This window comes from Limulus polyphemus, unplaced genomic scaffold, assembly GCF_000517525.1.
Source record: "Limulus polyphemus unplaced genomic scaffold, Limulus_polyphemus-2.1.2 Scaffold426, whole genome shotgun sequence".
In the NCBI taxonomy this organism is placed as follows: Eukaryota; Metazoa; Arthropoda; class Merostomata; order Xiphosura; family Limulidae; genus Limulus; species Limulus polyphemus.
The window spans coordinates 87,705-102,592 of record NW_013666036.1 but is presented as its reverse complement, the minus strand read 5'-3'; the positions used below and the strand labels follow the sequence as shown (position 1 = coordinate 102,592).

Below are 14,888 nucleotides of genomic sequence, written 5' to 3'. Positions count from 1 at the left end.
TCATTCTATAGGTATTTTAAGAACTTGTAGCATTCCGCCACAATTTAATTCTTATTAAAAAAATGTTTAAACAACTCTATTCAATAAAAATGAAAGTTATAAAATACTCCAAAAATGCAAAGGAGTTATTTTTTTAAAAAAAATACAATTCTTTACTATCCTACACTATAGGTAAATACAAAGTCATTATTGCATTTCTGCTGGCACTTTCAGCCCATCTTCATATTTATCATTTACAAATGTACTACGCCAATATTGTTATGATATTTTCTTTTGTTGGTGCATGTGGATTTCCCATACATATATTTACATTTTATACATATAGTTTTCAAAATTAAATGTTTATCGTTTGTGTTTTCGACAGACTGCACATGTAAAGCTACGTAATGGACTAGAGATTGGTCAGGTAGAAACTGGAGTTCAATAAGAAACAGAAAAACCACGGCAATAATTATAAACACATTTAATCAAACATTCCGGAATTTATAAATGACATCAGTGATCTATAAAAATATATACATTGAGGCTGATAAATAAGTACTGTGTATAAAAATTGTAAGAGTACTAAGTGCTTAAAAAAGTATCAAATAGAGTCCGAGATTTACTGCATTTAGTCGGTCCTGGCCAATGGTCAGACTGAACTACCAAAAAAAAATTATCTAATCGGCATTTCTATATATATATTTTTAAAACTATTTAATTGTGTATTATCTGGTGAAAAGATTTTCTTCCCTTCTGTCTTACAAATGGAGCCTCTAGCTTTCTAGGGATCACTGGCCTCTTTTTAAACATTATAGAAAATCACTATGACGTCTGATATCAAAAGAAGGTTCCTGGAATATGTGAATGGCTGACGAATCTTAGCATCTCGATGGAGAAATATCTTACCTTTTGGTCGAATTAAAATAGTAATCTCAAATCACATTATCTTATTTTTGTGTTTACCTGGATTTATATAAAGATTATGTAAATTTCAAGAGTGATAAAATATGTTGTTTTCAATTAACGAGTTTTGTTTCATGTTGCACATATATGCACATACATATTTGCAATTTTGTCCTTTACAAAATTTACATTTGGTATTGATAAAATGAAATTAACGCACACACACACACATATATATATAAACATGTTCTTGGAATGGGATAGATAAACACGATAAAAACCAGTTAGAATTTCTAGAGGATGAGTCATAATTTTGTGAAGGACTGGTTAGAAGTTTGGCGAATTTCGGTCCTATTGGTTTTTATAATGTTACGCAGTTCTGGGCTGCATTCAAACCTTAATTTTAAAATTCTTATATTGTTAACACAAATAACTAATAACTGATGAATTTGGTACTGAAAGATAAGCCTCCAGGACAATAATCTGTGGGAGGCAAGAAATAGATCTAAAATGTTATTTTAACACACCTCTGATCTTTAAACACATTTTCTAAAGTATTTAATACATTTTATACACAATAATGCTTGACAGTCCATGACTTTGTTAGTTCAATTAATAACACATGAATCACACAAAAAATAAAGAAATATACCACGAATAATAGAATTAATTCCATTAATTACTACTGGGGCTTGCTATGTGTTTTGTTTATTTGTTTGTTTTCTGTATGGAAAAATGAGTGATTTTATCCGTTTTACCGGTATTGAACGAGGCGTTAATTTAAAGATTGAACAGCTTCGAAATCGTGTTTACTCGCACAATATATCAATTCGATCACAACTGTGATAACAGTAAGAAACGAAAAGAAACAGGAACTGGTCTCCACTGATAAAGTCCATTTTGTTAAAGAGAATTTAATGATTTCAACAGAAATGTAATGTGAAGAATTCTTTGAATTTCCATCCTTTTTGTTGACTTTTTTATGCTAGTGTAAAAGAATAACTGTTTCAAGACTATGTAACTTAACATTTCGCACATGAGTCAATTCGAATTAAATATTTTTTCTCTCTCAAGTTGTATTTAAAACCCTTTTCCTCGATGAGTGTTTGAGGAGTTTTATAATCATACAAAAGAAATCTTCTATCATTTCAGATCATTATGTCATGCTACCATCATCAAATTCATGATGACATTAAAAGAAAGAAACAACGTGATGTATTATAGACGATAGTATTTCTGTCTGGACGTGTTACCAGAAACTAATTACTTTAATTACGCAATCTTGCAACTGACTATGAAACAGATGTCAGTATTTGTACATTTTTACAGTTCATAATATGAATGCCACAAAGCTCAAGCTTCAGAATGTTCATCGACAAATAGAGACATTCTGGAACATGCAATTCAAATTAATCATTCAAGTCAGAAAGATATTCATATAAGAATTGTAATATCATATTATAATTTTTCACTTATTTATTACTAGCTGGAGCACCAGTTCCCCTTTACGAAATTTTTGTAAATTCATGATTAATGAAAGGACATAAAAAGATGTTTCTCTTATATGTAAATATAAAACACGCAAAAACGCCCATAAATACCACAAAATGTGTACGTATCTCCCCATAAAACCAATGAACCTCCATAACAAATTTGGTGAAGACCCATCTGCAGGAGGCGAAGAAGTACCGACCATAACAACCGTAAAGGGAAGAGTACAGAGGTGAAAGTTTGCATGTATCTGCTCAACGAAACAGTGAATCGACATACCAAATTTGGTGAGGATCCATCACCACAGTAAACATGCTCTAGCAGGAAAGTAAACAAAGTAGTAACAAAACACCAACGATAAAAACCGCAAAACAAAGAATACAGAAGTGAAAATATAAAATCTATCTGCGCAAAGAACCAATGAACCAACATATGAACAAGGGGCGAAGTAGTGATACGAAACGCAAAACCGACCATAAAAACGGTAAAACGTAGAGTATATAGGTGAAAATTCACATGTATCTCCCCATTAACCCAATCAACGTCCATACTAAATGTGATGAAGATCCATCGACAGGGGGCGATGAAGTAGTAGGAAACGCAAAACTGATCATAACAACCGTAAAACGAAGAGTAGAAAGTTGAAAATTTGCATGTATCTGAACAACGACGCAATGGACCTACATATAGATTTTTTGTGAAGATCTATCTAGAGGGGCGAAGTAGTGGTACAAAGTGAAAACCGATCAAAACAAAAGCGAAAACCATACAACGTTTCGAACCAGTGAACCTCCATATCAACTTTGGTGGAGATCCATCTACAGGAGGCAAATTAATGATAAAATACGCAAAAACGCTAATACAAACAGCAACATAAAGAATACAGGGGGCGAAGTAGTGGTAAAAAAACGCAAACACGCCCATAAAAATCGGAAACACAATAAACAGAACTGATAATTTGTATGTATGTCCCTAGGCCCATTAAACCTCTAAACCAAATTTGGTTACGATCCATCTATAGGGGGCGAAATAGTAATAAAAAACACAAAAACGCCCATAAAAACTGCTAAACAAAAAAGGCAAACTAATCATTTGCGTGTATCTCCCTATTAACACAATGAACCTCCATACCAAATTTGGTGAAGAGCCATCTACAGGGCGCGAAGTAGTGGTACGAATGGCAAAACCGACCATAATAACCACAAAATCCAAAACTGAGAATTTATATGTATCTCCGAATGGAGTAAATTGAGCCTCCATACCCATTTTGTGAAAGGTCTATCCACACCCTGTGAAGTATCCTATATGGACATACAAGAGGCAGTACTATCATATTTATATAGATAACTTTTTGGGTCAGGATTTCTTAAGTTTCAATTTTTCAACTGGAAAATGTTGAAAACGAAATATTCTCCTAAGAGGCAAAGCTGAAAATTTGTATATAGCTCTACATCGACCAAATGAACCTCCACACGGAATTTGATAGAGATCCATCTACACTGGGCGAAGTAGTGGTAAAAAACGCAAAAACGCTCATAACAATCGCAAAATGCAAAACTGATAATTTGTACCTATCTCCCTATCGAACAAGTGAACCTCCACAAAGAATTTGATAGAGATCCATCTACAGGGGGCGAAGTAGTGTTTAAAATAACATAGAAACGACCATAAAAACCGCAAAACTGAAAATTTAAATATATCACCCCATCGACCCAATGAACCTCCGTACGAAATTTGGTGAAGGTCCATCTACAGAGGGCGAAGTAGTAGTAAAAAACGCAAAAACGCTCATAACCGCAAAATACAAAACTGATAATTTGTACCTATCTCCCTATCGAACCAGTGAACCTCCATATCAAATTTGGTGGAGATCCATCTACAGGAGGCAAATTAATGGTAAAATACGCAAAAACGCTAATACAAACAGCAAAATGAAGAATACTATAGTGAAAATTTGCATTTATCTGTGCAACATCACAATGAACCTACATACTAAAGTTGGTGAAGATCCATCAACAGAAGCCGAAGTCGTGATAAAAAACACAGAAACGACCATAAAAACTGGAAAACACAAAAGGCAAAACTGAAAATTTAAATGTATTACCTCATCGACCCAATGAACCTCCTTAACAAATTTGGTAATGATCCATCTACAGGGGACAAAGTAATGATAAAAAACGCCCATAACAACCATAAAATGCAAAAAGCATAATTGATAATTTGTATCTATCTCCCCATCGAACCACCATACCAAATTTGATAAGATTCATTCACAGGGGACTAATTAGTGAGAAAATACGCAAAAACGTTATAAAAACCAACAAAACGAAAAATACAATAGTGAAAATTTGCATCTATCTGTGCAACAGCACAATGAAATTACATACCAAATTTGGTAAAGATCCATCTACATGGGGCGAAGTAGTGATACGAAACGCAAAACCGACCATAAAAACCGCAACACCCAAAACTGAGAATTTGTACATATTTCCCCATCAACCCAATGAACCTCCATACCACATTTAGTGAAGATTCATCTACAGGGGGCGAAGTAGTGATAAAAAACGCCCATAAAAATCGCAACACCCAAAAGGCAAAACTGAAAATTTGTATGTATCTCACCATGGATCAAGCAATGCTTCATGATAAATTAGGTGAAGATCATTTAGAGGGAGCATAGTAGTGGTAGGAAACGCAGAAACGCACATAACAACCGCAAAAACGGTAAAACTGAAAATTTTGTTAAGATTCATCCATATAGAGCGAAGTAGTAATAAAAAACACAAAAACGCCCATAAAAACTGCAAACTGATCATTTGCGTATATCTCCCTATCGACACAATGAACCTGCATGCCAAATTTGGTGAAGATCCATCTACAGGGCGCGAAGTAGTCGTAAAAAAGGCAAAACTGACCATAAAAACTGCAAAACCCAAAACTGAGAACTTGTATCTCCCCATCAAAACCCAATGAATCTCCATACCACATTTAGTGAAGATACATCCACAGGGTCGAAGTAGTGGTAGAAAACGCCCATAAAAATCGCAACACCCAAAAGGCAAAACTGAAAATTTGTATGTATTTCACCATGGACCAAGCAATGCTTCATGCCAGATTAGGTGAAGATCTATTTTCAGGGGCGAAGTAGTGGTAAGAAACGCAAAAACGCCCGCATAAACCGCAAAACTGATAATTTTTTGTATCTCCTCATTGACCCAATAAACCTCCATATCGATTTTAGTGAAGATCCATTTACAGGGAGTGTAGGAGTGGTAAAAAACGCAGAAATGCTCATAACAATCGCAATACCCAAGAGGCAAAAACTTAATTTTTTTTTGTATCTCCCCATAGATCCAGTGAACCTTCATATGAAATTTAGTAATGATCCATCCAAAGGAGGTGAGGTAGTGGCAAAAAACGCAAAAATGCCCATAACAACAGCAAAACGCAAAGGGGCAAAACTGATAATTTGTACGCATCTCCCCAATGAGCCTCCATACCGAATTTGGTGAAGATCCATCTACAAGAAGCGAAGTAGTATGAAAATTACTATTATGTTTGATGTTGTTTTTATGCAGTCATTGGTATACAAGTTGAACTATGGCGCCTCCTGATGAAAATTAATTTTGACACTGGAATCGCCTTCTCCATTATCTCATCTACCAAATATTATAGCTCTCTGTATTAGTTTTTGAATTGTGGACGGTAGAATAAACCGTCTATGTTGATAATGTCCCTATATATATGTTATTTACGGTAATAACAGCAAACTTCACTAACATAATATAAAACGTACTCCATATAAAATTAACTAACAGTTTATCGTAAGCAACAAGATTCATTATCAAGTACATAAGTACATAAGATAGAGCCTACCGCTTCTGAAGAGCCTGTAATCCGTGGTCTAAACATTTATAATTAATAGTTACAATAAAAACGGCGTAATGCTTGTGCCAAAAATTCTCTTGAAAACGGAGTTACGTTCTGCCAAAGTCCACAATAAATACACTTATTGTTCCATAGCACTTGCATACTTAGACTAACGTACAACAACGAACTTGAACAACCAGAAGGCATTGACCCCGACTTTAATTTTCTTCACACAAGATTATCTTGAGATTTTACTCACTCGACTGACGGTGTCCAAATGAAAACAAGCGTAAAAAAGTAACACCTTTGAAACCCATTGCGTTCTTTAAGTTGCTAATGACAAAAAAAAAAGAGAGAGAGACTTCACACTGGTGGACGCAACCACGATATTTTTCAATTGACAACTCATTTTAGACTTCTAGATAACGCTTATGATCACAGTAGAGAAGCTTTTAGAAATATTTGTGTTGTGAAAGAATAAGAGAGATACTATAGTGCGTCAGATGAGCAGATAAGAGATGTAATACATGACTGTCAGTTTACATAATTAGGAGTGCTAGACATTGCTGGTAGAGAAGGTGTTTTGGTGTTAAACGAAGAATGAAACTGATCAGAGGGAGACAAAAATAAATTAGATAGGCATTTCCCATAGTTTATAAAGTCATTAGTGGATTAGAAAATTCTAGGTGATAATAATGTATGCTAGAGGCAAGTTTCTCCCTCCTTAAAAAGTCACACTATTAAACAGTAGAATTCGTTTGGAATATATATATAAATTAATCTCACCTTACATCACACATACAGGCGATGTTACTAACTTGAGGTTTCTATTGAATTTCGTAACCTGGTTGATGTAGTAAAGATTTTGTTTTCTTTCTCTCTTCCCAGCAGGAAGTGGATTAGTGTGCGAGTTGATGTTGTTGGAAAAAAGACAGACTATTAAATAAAAGATGGGGCAATATTAGAGAATGCATAAGAGTAGAATGTAAAGATAGAACTTTAAAGTTTGTTTTTATAGAATTTCACTCAAAGCTACACGTGGGCTATCTGGACATACCCCTACTTACTTTGAAACTAAAAGTCTAAAGGGAAGACTGCTAGTCAACACCAGCCACTGCCAATTCTTGTGTTGCTCTTCTCTGACTGAATTGTGAGGTTTAAAGGGATTAGGTTGTAATAATTAACAACATGATATAGGAATTATCTATTACATAATTAAAAGCCCCACAGTCAAAAAGCTGCATGTTTGTTATTCACGTCTTCTAAGAAATTGTTTTTGAAGCATGGTAGAATTTCATTAGATTGTTATAAGTATTAGTGTGCAGGATAAACACAGCAATTGTGATGATTTGACAGCGGATGTCAGCAATCATGTGATCCAAGTTATGATGCTGGAAGGTCAGGAAAAGTTATAGAAATATTATTTTTGTATAATAAGGCAATGCTGCAAGTAGCAAGGTTTTTTGGTCTTATGAAAAACAAAGTAACCAGGTAAAGGTAATTCATTAGGGGTGATTAAAGATTGTTCGTTAAAAGTGATTATACCTGCATTTATGGTGTTAGCGAGAATAATTAGTCCCATTTTTGGTTAAGATGCTGCCACGAATATTGATTTAAATACAAAGGAGGTTAAGAACGTTAGTGTGTAGGGGGGACGAAAAGAGGGGTACTGATTAGGAGTTTCAAGCTCAGAAAACCATAAAATTTGTTAGCGATATTACTCATAAGTATATATATATGTGTGGAGACTGAAAATATTATAGTGAAAAACAATTAACTTTTGGTGTGAAAAGGGTGATTCGGAGGCTGTAGTTGGAATGGTGCTTTGTATGTGTTCTCTACATTAAAAGTTGTTCTTGTATTTGTTTGTGGTATATTGGAAAAATTCAATTGCTCGGTGGGGGATTGTTAGGAACTTGGTTGTGTCGATGTTGAAAAGTGTTTCTGGTGGGGCTGATGACTTGTTTGTTTGTAAGAAGCTATGCATTTTGGGCTGCTTTAGACTGAAAATTACTGTGATTCGACCACAGAATAACAGCAAATAATACTATTACACGGTACATTTAATATGATGTTTGCTCTGAAAAAATGAAAGGTATAAGGATCCACAAACCTCATCAACTACAGAAATTCTGTAGTGTTACAATTTTTCTGGGAGGACGTCATCATGTAAAGCCTCTATACGACTGAAAACTGAATGTATTGCTAAATAGATAAACATTTATTTCGAACAGTGGCAGTTTTACGTTTTGAGCCATCAACCAGGAAAGGAGCTTAATAGGGAAGGGGCTTATTACACGATGAGTAAATAGTTATTGTTAAGCGCAAAGCTACACAGTGGGCTATATGTGCTCTGCCCAATGTGAATAGAGCTGAACTCGATCTTTGACGTTATAAGCCTTTAGAAGTACCGCTGACACACTTTGGAAAATCTGCTTTAAATTAAATGACTTGCATCTTTTGTGTTGCAGGAAATCATATACAAATTCACTTTGCCCTAGTTAGCGTAGTTGGTAGGAAGGTTAGATTTCACAAGAGTACTGTCTTTCCATACGTTGGTGTGCCAAATACATTTTTTTCATGTGTATCCTACAGCATTTTGATGGAAATAAATTTGTATTACTTTATCGAAATATTGAACAAAAGATGCAAGCACGTTTTGTTCTTGCTCGGTGTGGATTTTTATTATTGACTAAAATGTTAACCTCGTGTGTGTAGTGACATTGTATCGAGCTGACAAATCATTTAAACAGAAGTTCACAATGCTTTTTACAGTCAAACTTTATTCAAGAGAAGAAGTGTATTTAGCTTTATAGAATTAACAGTATAACAAGAATGTTGCCGTAATGAAACCTGAACAATAAATTACACTAACATCAGTAAACATTGTTGTAGTAAATCCGCTTTGTTCATAGTTTACCAAATGTAAGACCTATGGAACTTTTTTTTTCGTAGTTAAGCTGACCAACAAGAAAAGTGAATGATACAAACTTAAAAAAAATAATAATAAAAAATCACTATTTAGAATGCTATTGATCTTCATATAAACAAATGAAGTTTTGATAGCAAAAGTAAAAACAAACACAGAGTTGATTACTATAAATATACATATACGGACTAAAACCACATTCCACAGTTCTTCAGGTTGGTCTATAAATACTGAAATATACATTTTTTAAATCTAATACACAATGATGTTTTCAAGATTGATATGCACAACACTGTGACAAATAATATATGCTGATACAAACTATTCCTAAGCAAACACGACTGAAGTTAAAATTATGGAAGTTTGACTGATTACTTACATTTGATCCAAACCAATAACCTTAACTAATTCAAAATAATCCTCGTTCAAAAGCAGACATTAAGCATCTTTCTATGTCGTAAAATGTACGTGCGAACTTTAAAAATAGCACGTGTATAAACGTACCGTATCTAATAACAAATAATGATTTCTTTGACACAGTTGAAAATATAAGATACTGTCGTATATTAAAAAACAAATCGTAAAGAAAAAACTTAACATCTAGCTATGTAAGAATACAATATTTTATACTTTTATCTAAACTAGCTTATGTACAATATAACATGTATAATAATACTTAAACACACTTGTTTCACTGTTAAGTCATAATCTACAAGCCTTGAGGTTCTAATACCTATTTCAAGGCTACTAAAAGCACATACTTTTCAAAATACAAGAAATGAGATTGCATCACAAGATTTTATATTTTTCAGTAAATTTGTTATTTACTAAAAACAAGACGTACAACCCAAAAATCACACATAAACAGCAGTAGATATCACCTTAAATAAGACTTGGAAATGAGAGTTCAAATTGTATTGAATAAAGATCAACATTACTTTCTTACCTCTAATTAAAGCAGTTATGTTGTATTTACTAAATAGTTCTAGTCATTAAAAACTAATATGCACAATTAACTGAAGTTTGGTAAAAATTTAAAGTTTTTTTTTTACCTTAAGATGCATGAAAAGCTTGTGAAAAATCTGTAGTTCTATTTGATGACTTCTAGGCTCACTTATGGCCCAACCGTACTGTTATATTGTATTTTCACAGATATTCCTTATTGTACTGGAATGAAGTAAGTCTGGCACATTTTGTTTAACTATGCAGTTAAGACTGAAGGTCTACATAAATGACATACAACTAACAAGATAAAATCATTTAGGTTGAAGATACATGTTTGACAATGAAAGGATACCAACAGTATCATACAACTTTCCTTCTGCATACAGTGTTACTTAATACTTCATGACAGTTATATGTAATCAGAATGGTTGAAGCTTAACATTTCTTAAGTGTCCATCTAATAATGTTGCAAATAGTGAACATTGTAGACAACTCATGCCATCAGTAATGAGAAAGATTTACTATTAAGTGAAACTGTCCTATTTTATCCTCTCTCTTGCTAAAATAAATTCTCAATGTCCTATATATGTTCCAAACACTCATCATAAGGTTTACATACAAATAAAAAATAAACGGGCATTTCAGGATAGAAAACATTAGCTCTCGCAGATATGAGAATTGATTCATGACAATGCCTGTGAGAGTTGTAAGGTAAAAAATATATAAAAATAGAATACATTCAAACAGTCTCTCTGAAAAATTTTATTTAACAATGAGATTCACTTTGTAACCTAGGAAACTACAAAACCATATAAATTACTCACATGGAAAATAGTACAGAACTAATAATGGTTCGATATGTGGACGGAATATGACGTATTCTAAACCCAGAAAGAAAACATTATTGAATAATACACACCTTACAATTTTTCAAGCTTTGTAACAATAAGCAGTGAAGGGCCTGGTTACCTATGAGAACATCAGACTGAGTAACAACCAATGTTTAATAATGCCCCAAGTGTTTGGAATGTCATGTTGGATAAATGTACCAACTAGTAAAGATAACAAGACTAAAAACTGTCATCAAAATATCCATGTACAGTTGTAGAATAAATACACTCTCTCGATTAATTGTAGGAAACAAATAAAATTAACAAAGTAAATGTGAAATACTAAAGCAACAAAATTTAAGACATTTATTTCTAAATATGTGCTTACTAAAAATTCTTTAGGATAGTATTAATATATGTACTTTAAGAAACATCCAGCAGATTTAAAGCTGTTAAAAGTACTTTAATAATATACAAAATATTTAAAGGTTTATATGATCATGAGTGAAATGCAAAGCTGAAATGATAAATTATATACAAAACTAATTCACTGAAAAATATTTATGGCAAAAGCACTAGGAGTCAAAAAGCTGGAATGAATCTCCCATACTATATTTGAAATATTTTACATTTAAGTAATGTGTAATTATGACCTTTATGTGTTTGGAAAAAATTAAACATATTGCACTTGAAACAAAACGACAGATCCTTACACTTCATCAAATCAACAAAAAATGTCTTCATCAACAACACTACAACAATTTTTATAGTGTATATCCACAAAGTTTATTCTTGTTTATAAGGAAACTTGGACTCCTTTATTGGGATGATTTTGATTTTTCACCCCAATTTGATGTATATCTAAATGGTCCATTTATAATATCACCAATAGTTACCTGTAACAATATCTTAACAACATCCTAACTTATCAGTTGCTGCATCATTACTTTGCCAAGTATGCATAGCTACATCATAATAAACACCTACAAAGCAGTTTTATCTATAAAAATATACAACTTTTCAACATATTAATGTATAATGACCCCATATCTTCAGTTTCTACTTATCTGTCCAGCAGTATATCAAAAGCATTTCCCAATCACAAAACATTGCAGGGTTTCAGATAACTGTGGCAGGATTGGTCAAGCCCACTGATGCTGCCTGACCATTGGGTTGCAGAGGTGATAAAGAATGAGAAGATAATAGGTTGGCTTGAGAACTCGAGGCTGAACTATTGTACATAGAAGTTGAATGACCGGGAGAGCCAAATGTATCACTACTAGAGCTATGAAGAGGGATGTCTAACAATTTTGTTACAGGATTCTGGTAATATCGTCTTTGACTGGAACCCCGTTTAGATCGTGTTGATCGGCGTTTTACTTTTCTTGGAGTTAATGGTTGATGATGAATGGAAGTAGGCTGAGCTTCTCCCATCTGATTTTGGTACTGAATGCTGTAGACAACATCTGTGGATGGTCGCCTGGCTGTTAAACATGTCAGAATAGCAGAAAATGAATTAAAAGTGTATTGCACTCAAAAAAGGAATATTCAAGCTTTTGCTTTTACATATTATGATCTAACACCTGTTACAAACAAAAACTTCCAAGTCTGAATAATGACTGAAAATATATAATTACTTCTGATTTTATACTTTATTAATCACAGTTAATAAGCTTATCAAGTTTTGAATGTTTGTGAAATACTATTTTCAAACAACTGAATATTCATTTTATGAATACATCTGTGGCAATTGATTCATCACTTCTGAAGTGTCAGATTATCAAACGTTTATTATTATTATTATTAACACTGTTACACCTGTTTCAGCTGATTTATCACCCCCTGAAGTGAAGTGTCACAAATGCTATTAAAGCTGTCAGCCCTACAGTGTCATGTTATCAAATGTTTTCTTTTTATTAACACTGTATACACCTGTGTCAGTTGATTCATCACCTGTGAAGTAAAGTGTCAGGTTATCTGAACTGTAGCATTTTTACTCATTTAAGTTTGTGACCAAATTCAGCCTTAAAATGTTATATTGTAAAAAAGATTATAAACATATGAAGACATATTATGTACATGCTGAATTTCCTTATGATCAAACAGTACTGTCAAGGCTGTCATTCTGATGATGTGCATTAGAAATATTTGTGTTATCTGTCTTCACATGCACTATATAACAGTGAATTTGATAACTCCAGGTAAATGACAATGAATCAACATATTTTTCCCTTAGACTTTTCATATTATTTATCTTGTAGTTTATAAGTTATAAAGTTTGAAGATTAAATAAGATTTAACCAATAAATTTTTCATTTTGTACTTTTTTTCTTTTATCAAGGGAAGAAACAGCAACAGTGATACAAAATTGATTAGTATATATTACTATGTCCTTCCCAGGTAAAAACCACAACTTTCCTATTCGGGGTTCTGTCTTAAACATTAAAGTACATTTGCACACAAACTGATGAGTATTGATCAGTTTAACAGTTTAAATTAACACTAACAGACACAAACACTGGATTTGCACATAAACTGATCAGTATGTTACAATAGTTTAAACTGACACTGGATTGAAGAGGACATGTGAAATATCAAAACTAGTTTCTATTTAAACTTGTTACTGTTCTGTTAGTGTGTATTCAAGCTATATTGTAAATTACTTTACATGGTATTGTGTATTTACCTATTATTATGATCAGTATGTCTGCTGTATCCTTTCCTTATTGCTTAATTTACAGTAATATAAGACTAACAGTTGAAACTATTAAGGTACTTACACAAACTATGGTCTGGCTTATAGCAATACAATGCTAATATTGCTGCAAGTAACCCAGGTATCTATCAAAGTAAAAAAAAAAAAGTCAAGGAATCAAATTATTGTTTAATACTTTTCTTACACAGTTACTTTAAGTAGCACAACAGCCTCATGATGAGAGTAAAAAAGTCATTAAATTCATACTTTTGATAAAAGAGCTAATTTGAATTCAAAGGTAAATATTATCTTTACAGGATTTCTGGTAGTCAGTTTTTTTTAATAATAGGTAATTCTTCTAAAAAAATTGCCCACTAGTAGAGATTTTAATTTTTTTGCTACAAAGTAACAAGAACATTTTGGGCTCAAACACTTCAATCACACAGCAAATAAGCTTTCTCATAGTACTTTTTTTTCTCACATTTCTAACTACCATTTACCATCAACTCTTGGAACATAATTTACCAAGAGATAGTGGGATTGACTGTTACATTATAATGCCCCATGGTTAAAAAGGTGAGCATGTCTGGTGATAGGATTCAAACCTGCAAATTCCAAATCAAGCTCCCTAAAAACTGCCAGCCAGACCTGTTTGACCAAAGTCATTAATACCATAGGCACCTGTAGAAATTTCATTGTAGCAACCCCATAGTGAGTCTTATGTTCCCTGTCATGAACATTTAATTTGAGGGTGTTATTAGTGAGGAGTCATCTATAATATGTCACTTCTACTATCTCTTTCTTTAACAACATTTCCCTGTGAAACTGGCAGTGAATACTTTCTCCGTCAATCCACATTCTTGCAGAAATATTCGCCATACCTTCATCTCTATTTAATACTACATGATCTTTTTTATGTTTTATTATTTCTAACTATTCACGAATATTATTACCTATTATACTTTTTGGTTGAGCTAATATTACAGTTTTTTCCCATGATATTGTGTGTTGTGTTTCCTGTACATGTTCTGCTATGGATGAATTTTCTGTTTTTTTTATTTTTTACATATCCCTTATGCTCATTTAAGCGGTATTTAAAATTATGTTTTGTCTGACCAATGTAAATACTTCCACATTCTATTTTATATATTCCAGTTTTTTCAGTTAACTGTATTTCGTCAAATGTAGTACCTAACGTTTGATTCATCTTATTTATTGGTTTAAAGATAGGGTAGAATATCTG

General features: G+C 32.9%; 1 protein-coding gene across 1 annotated transcript in view; it reads right to left on the bottom strand.

Moving 5' to 3' along the window:
• Positions 1-11,813: 11,813 nt before the first annotated feature.
• LOC106458178 (sodium/potassium-transporting ATPase subunit beta-1-interacting protein 1-like) overlaps positions 11,814-14,888 on the bottom strand; it is a 27,099-nt gene continuing 24,024 nt past the window's right edge. The window contains exons 5-6 of the mRNA XM_013917648.2: positions 13,731-13,791; positions 11,814-12,434 (exon numbers count right to left, since the gene is read on the bottom strand). Of these exons, the coding sequence (XP_013773102.1) occupies positions 12,070-12,434; positions 13,731-13,791 (426 nt within the window). The 3' untranslated portion in view covers positions 11,814-12,069. The remainder of the gene's footprint in view (positions 12,435-13,730; positions 13,792-14,888) is intronic.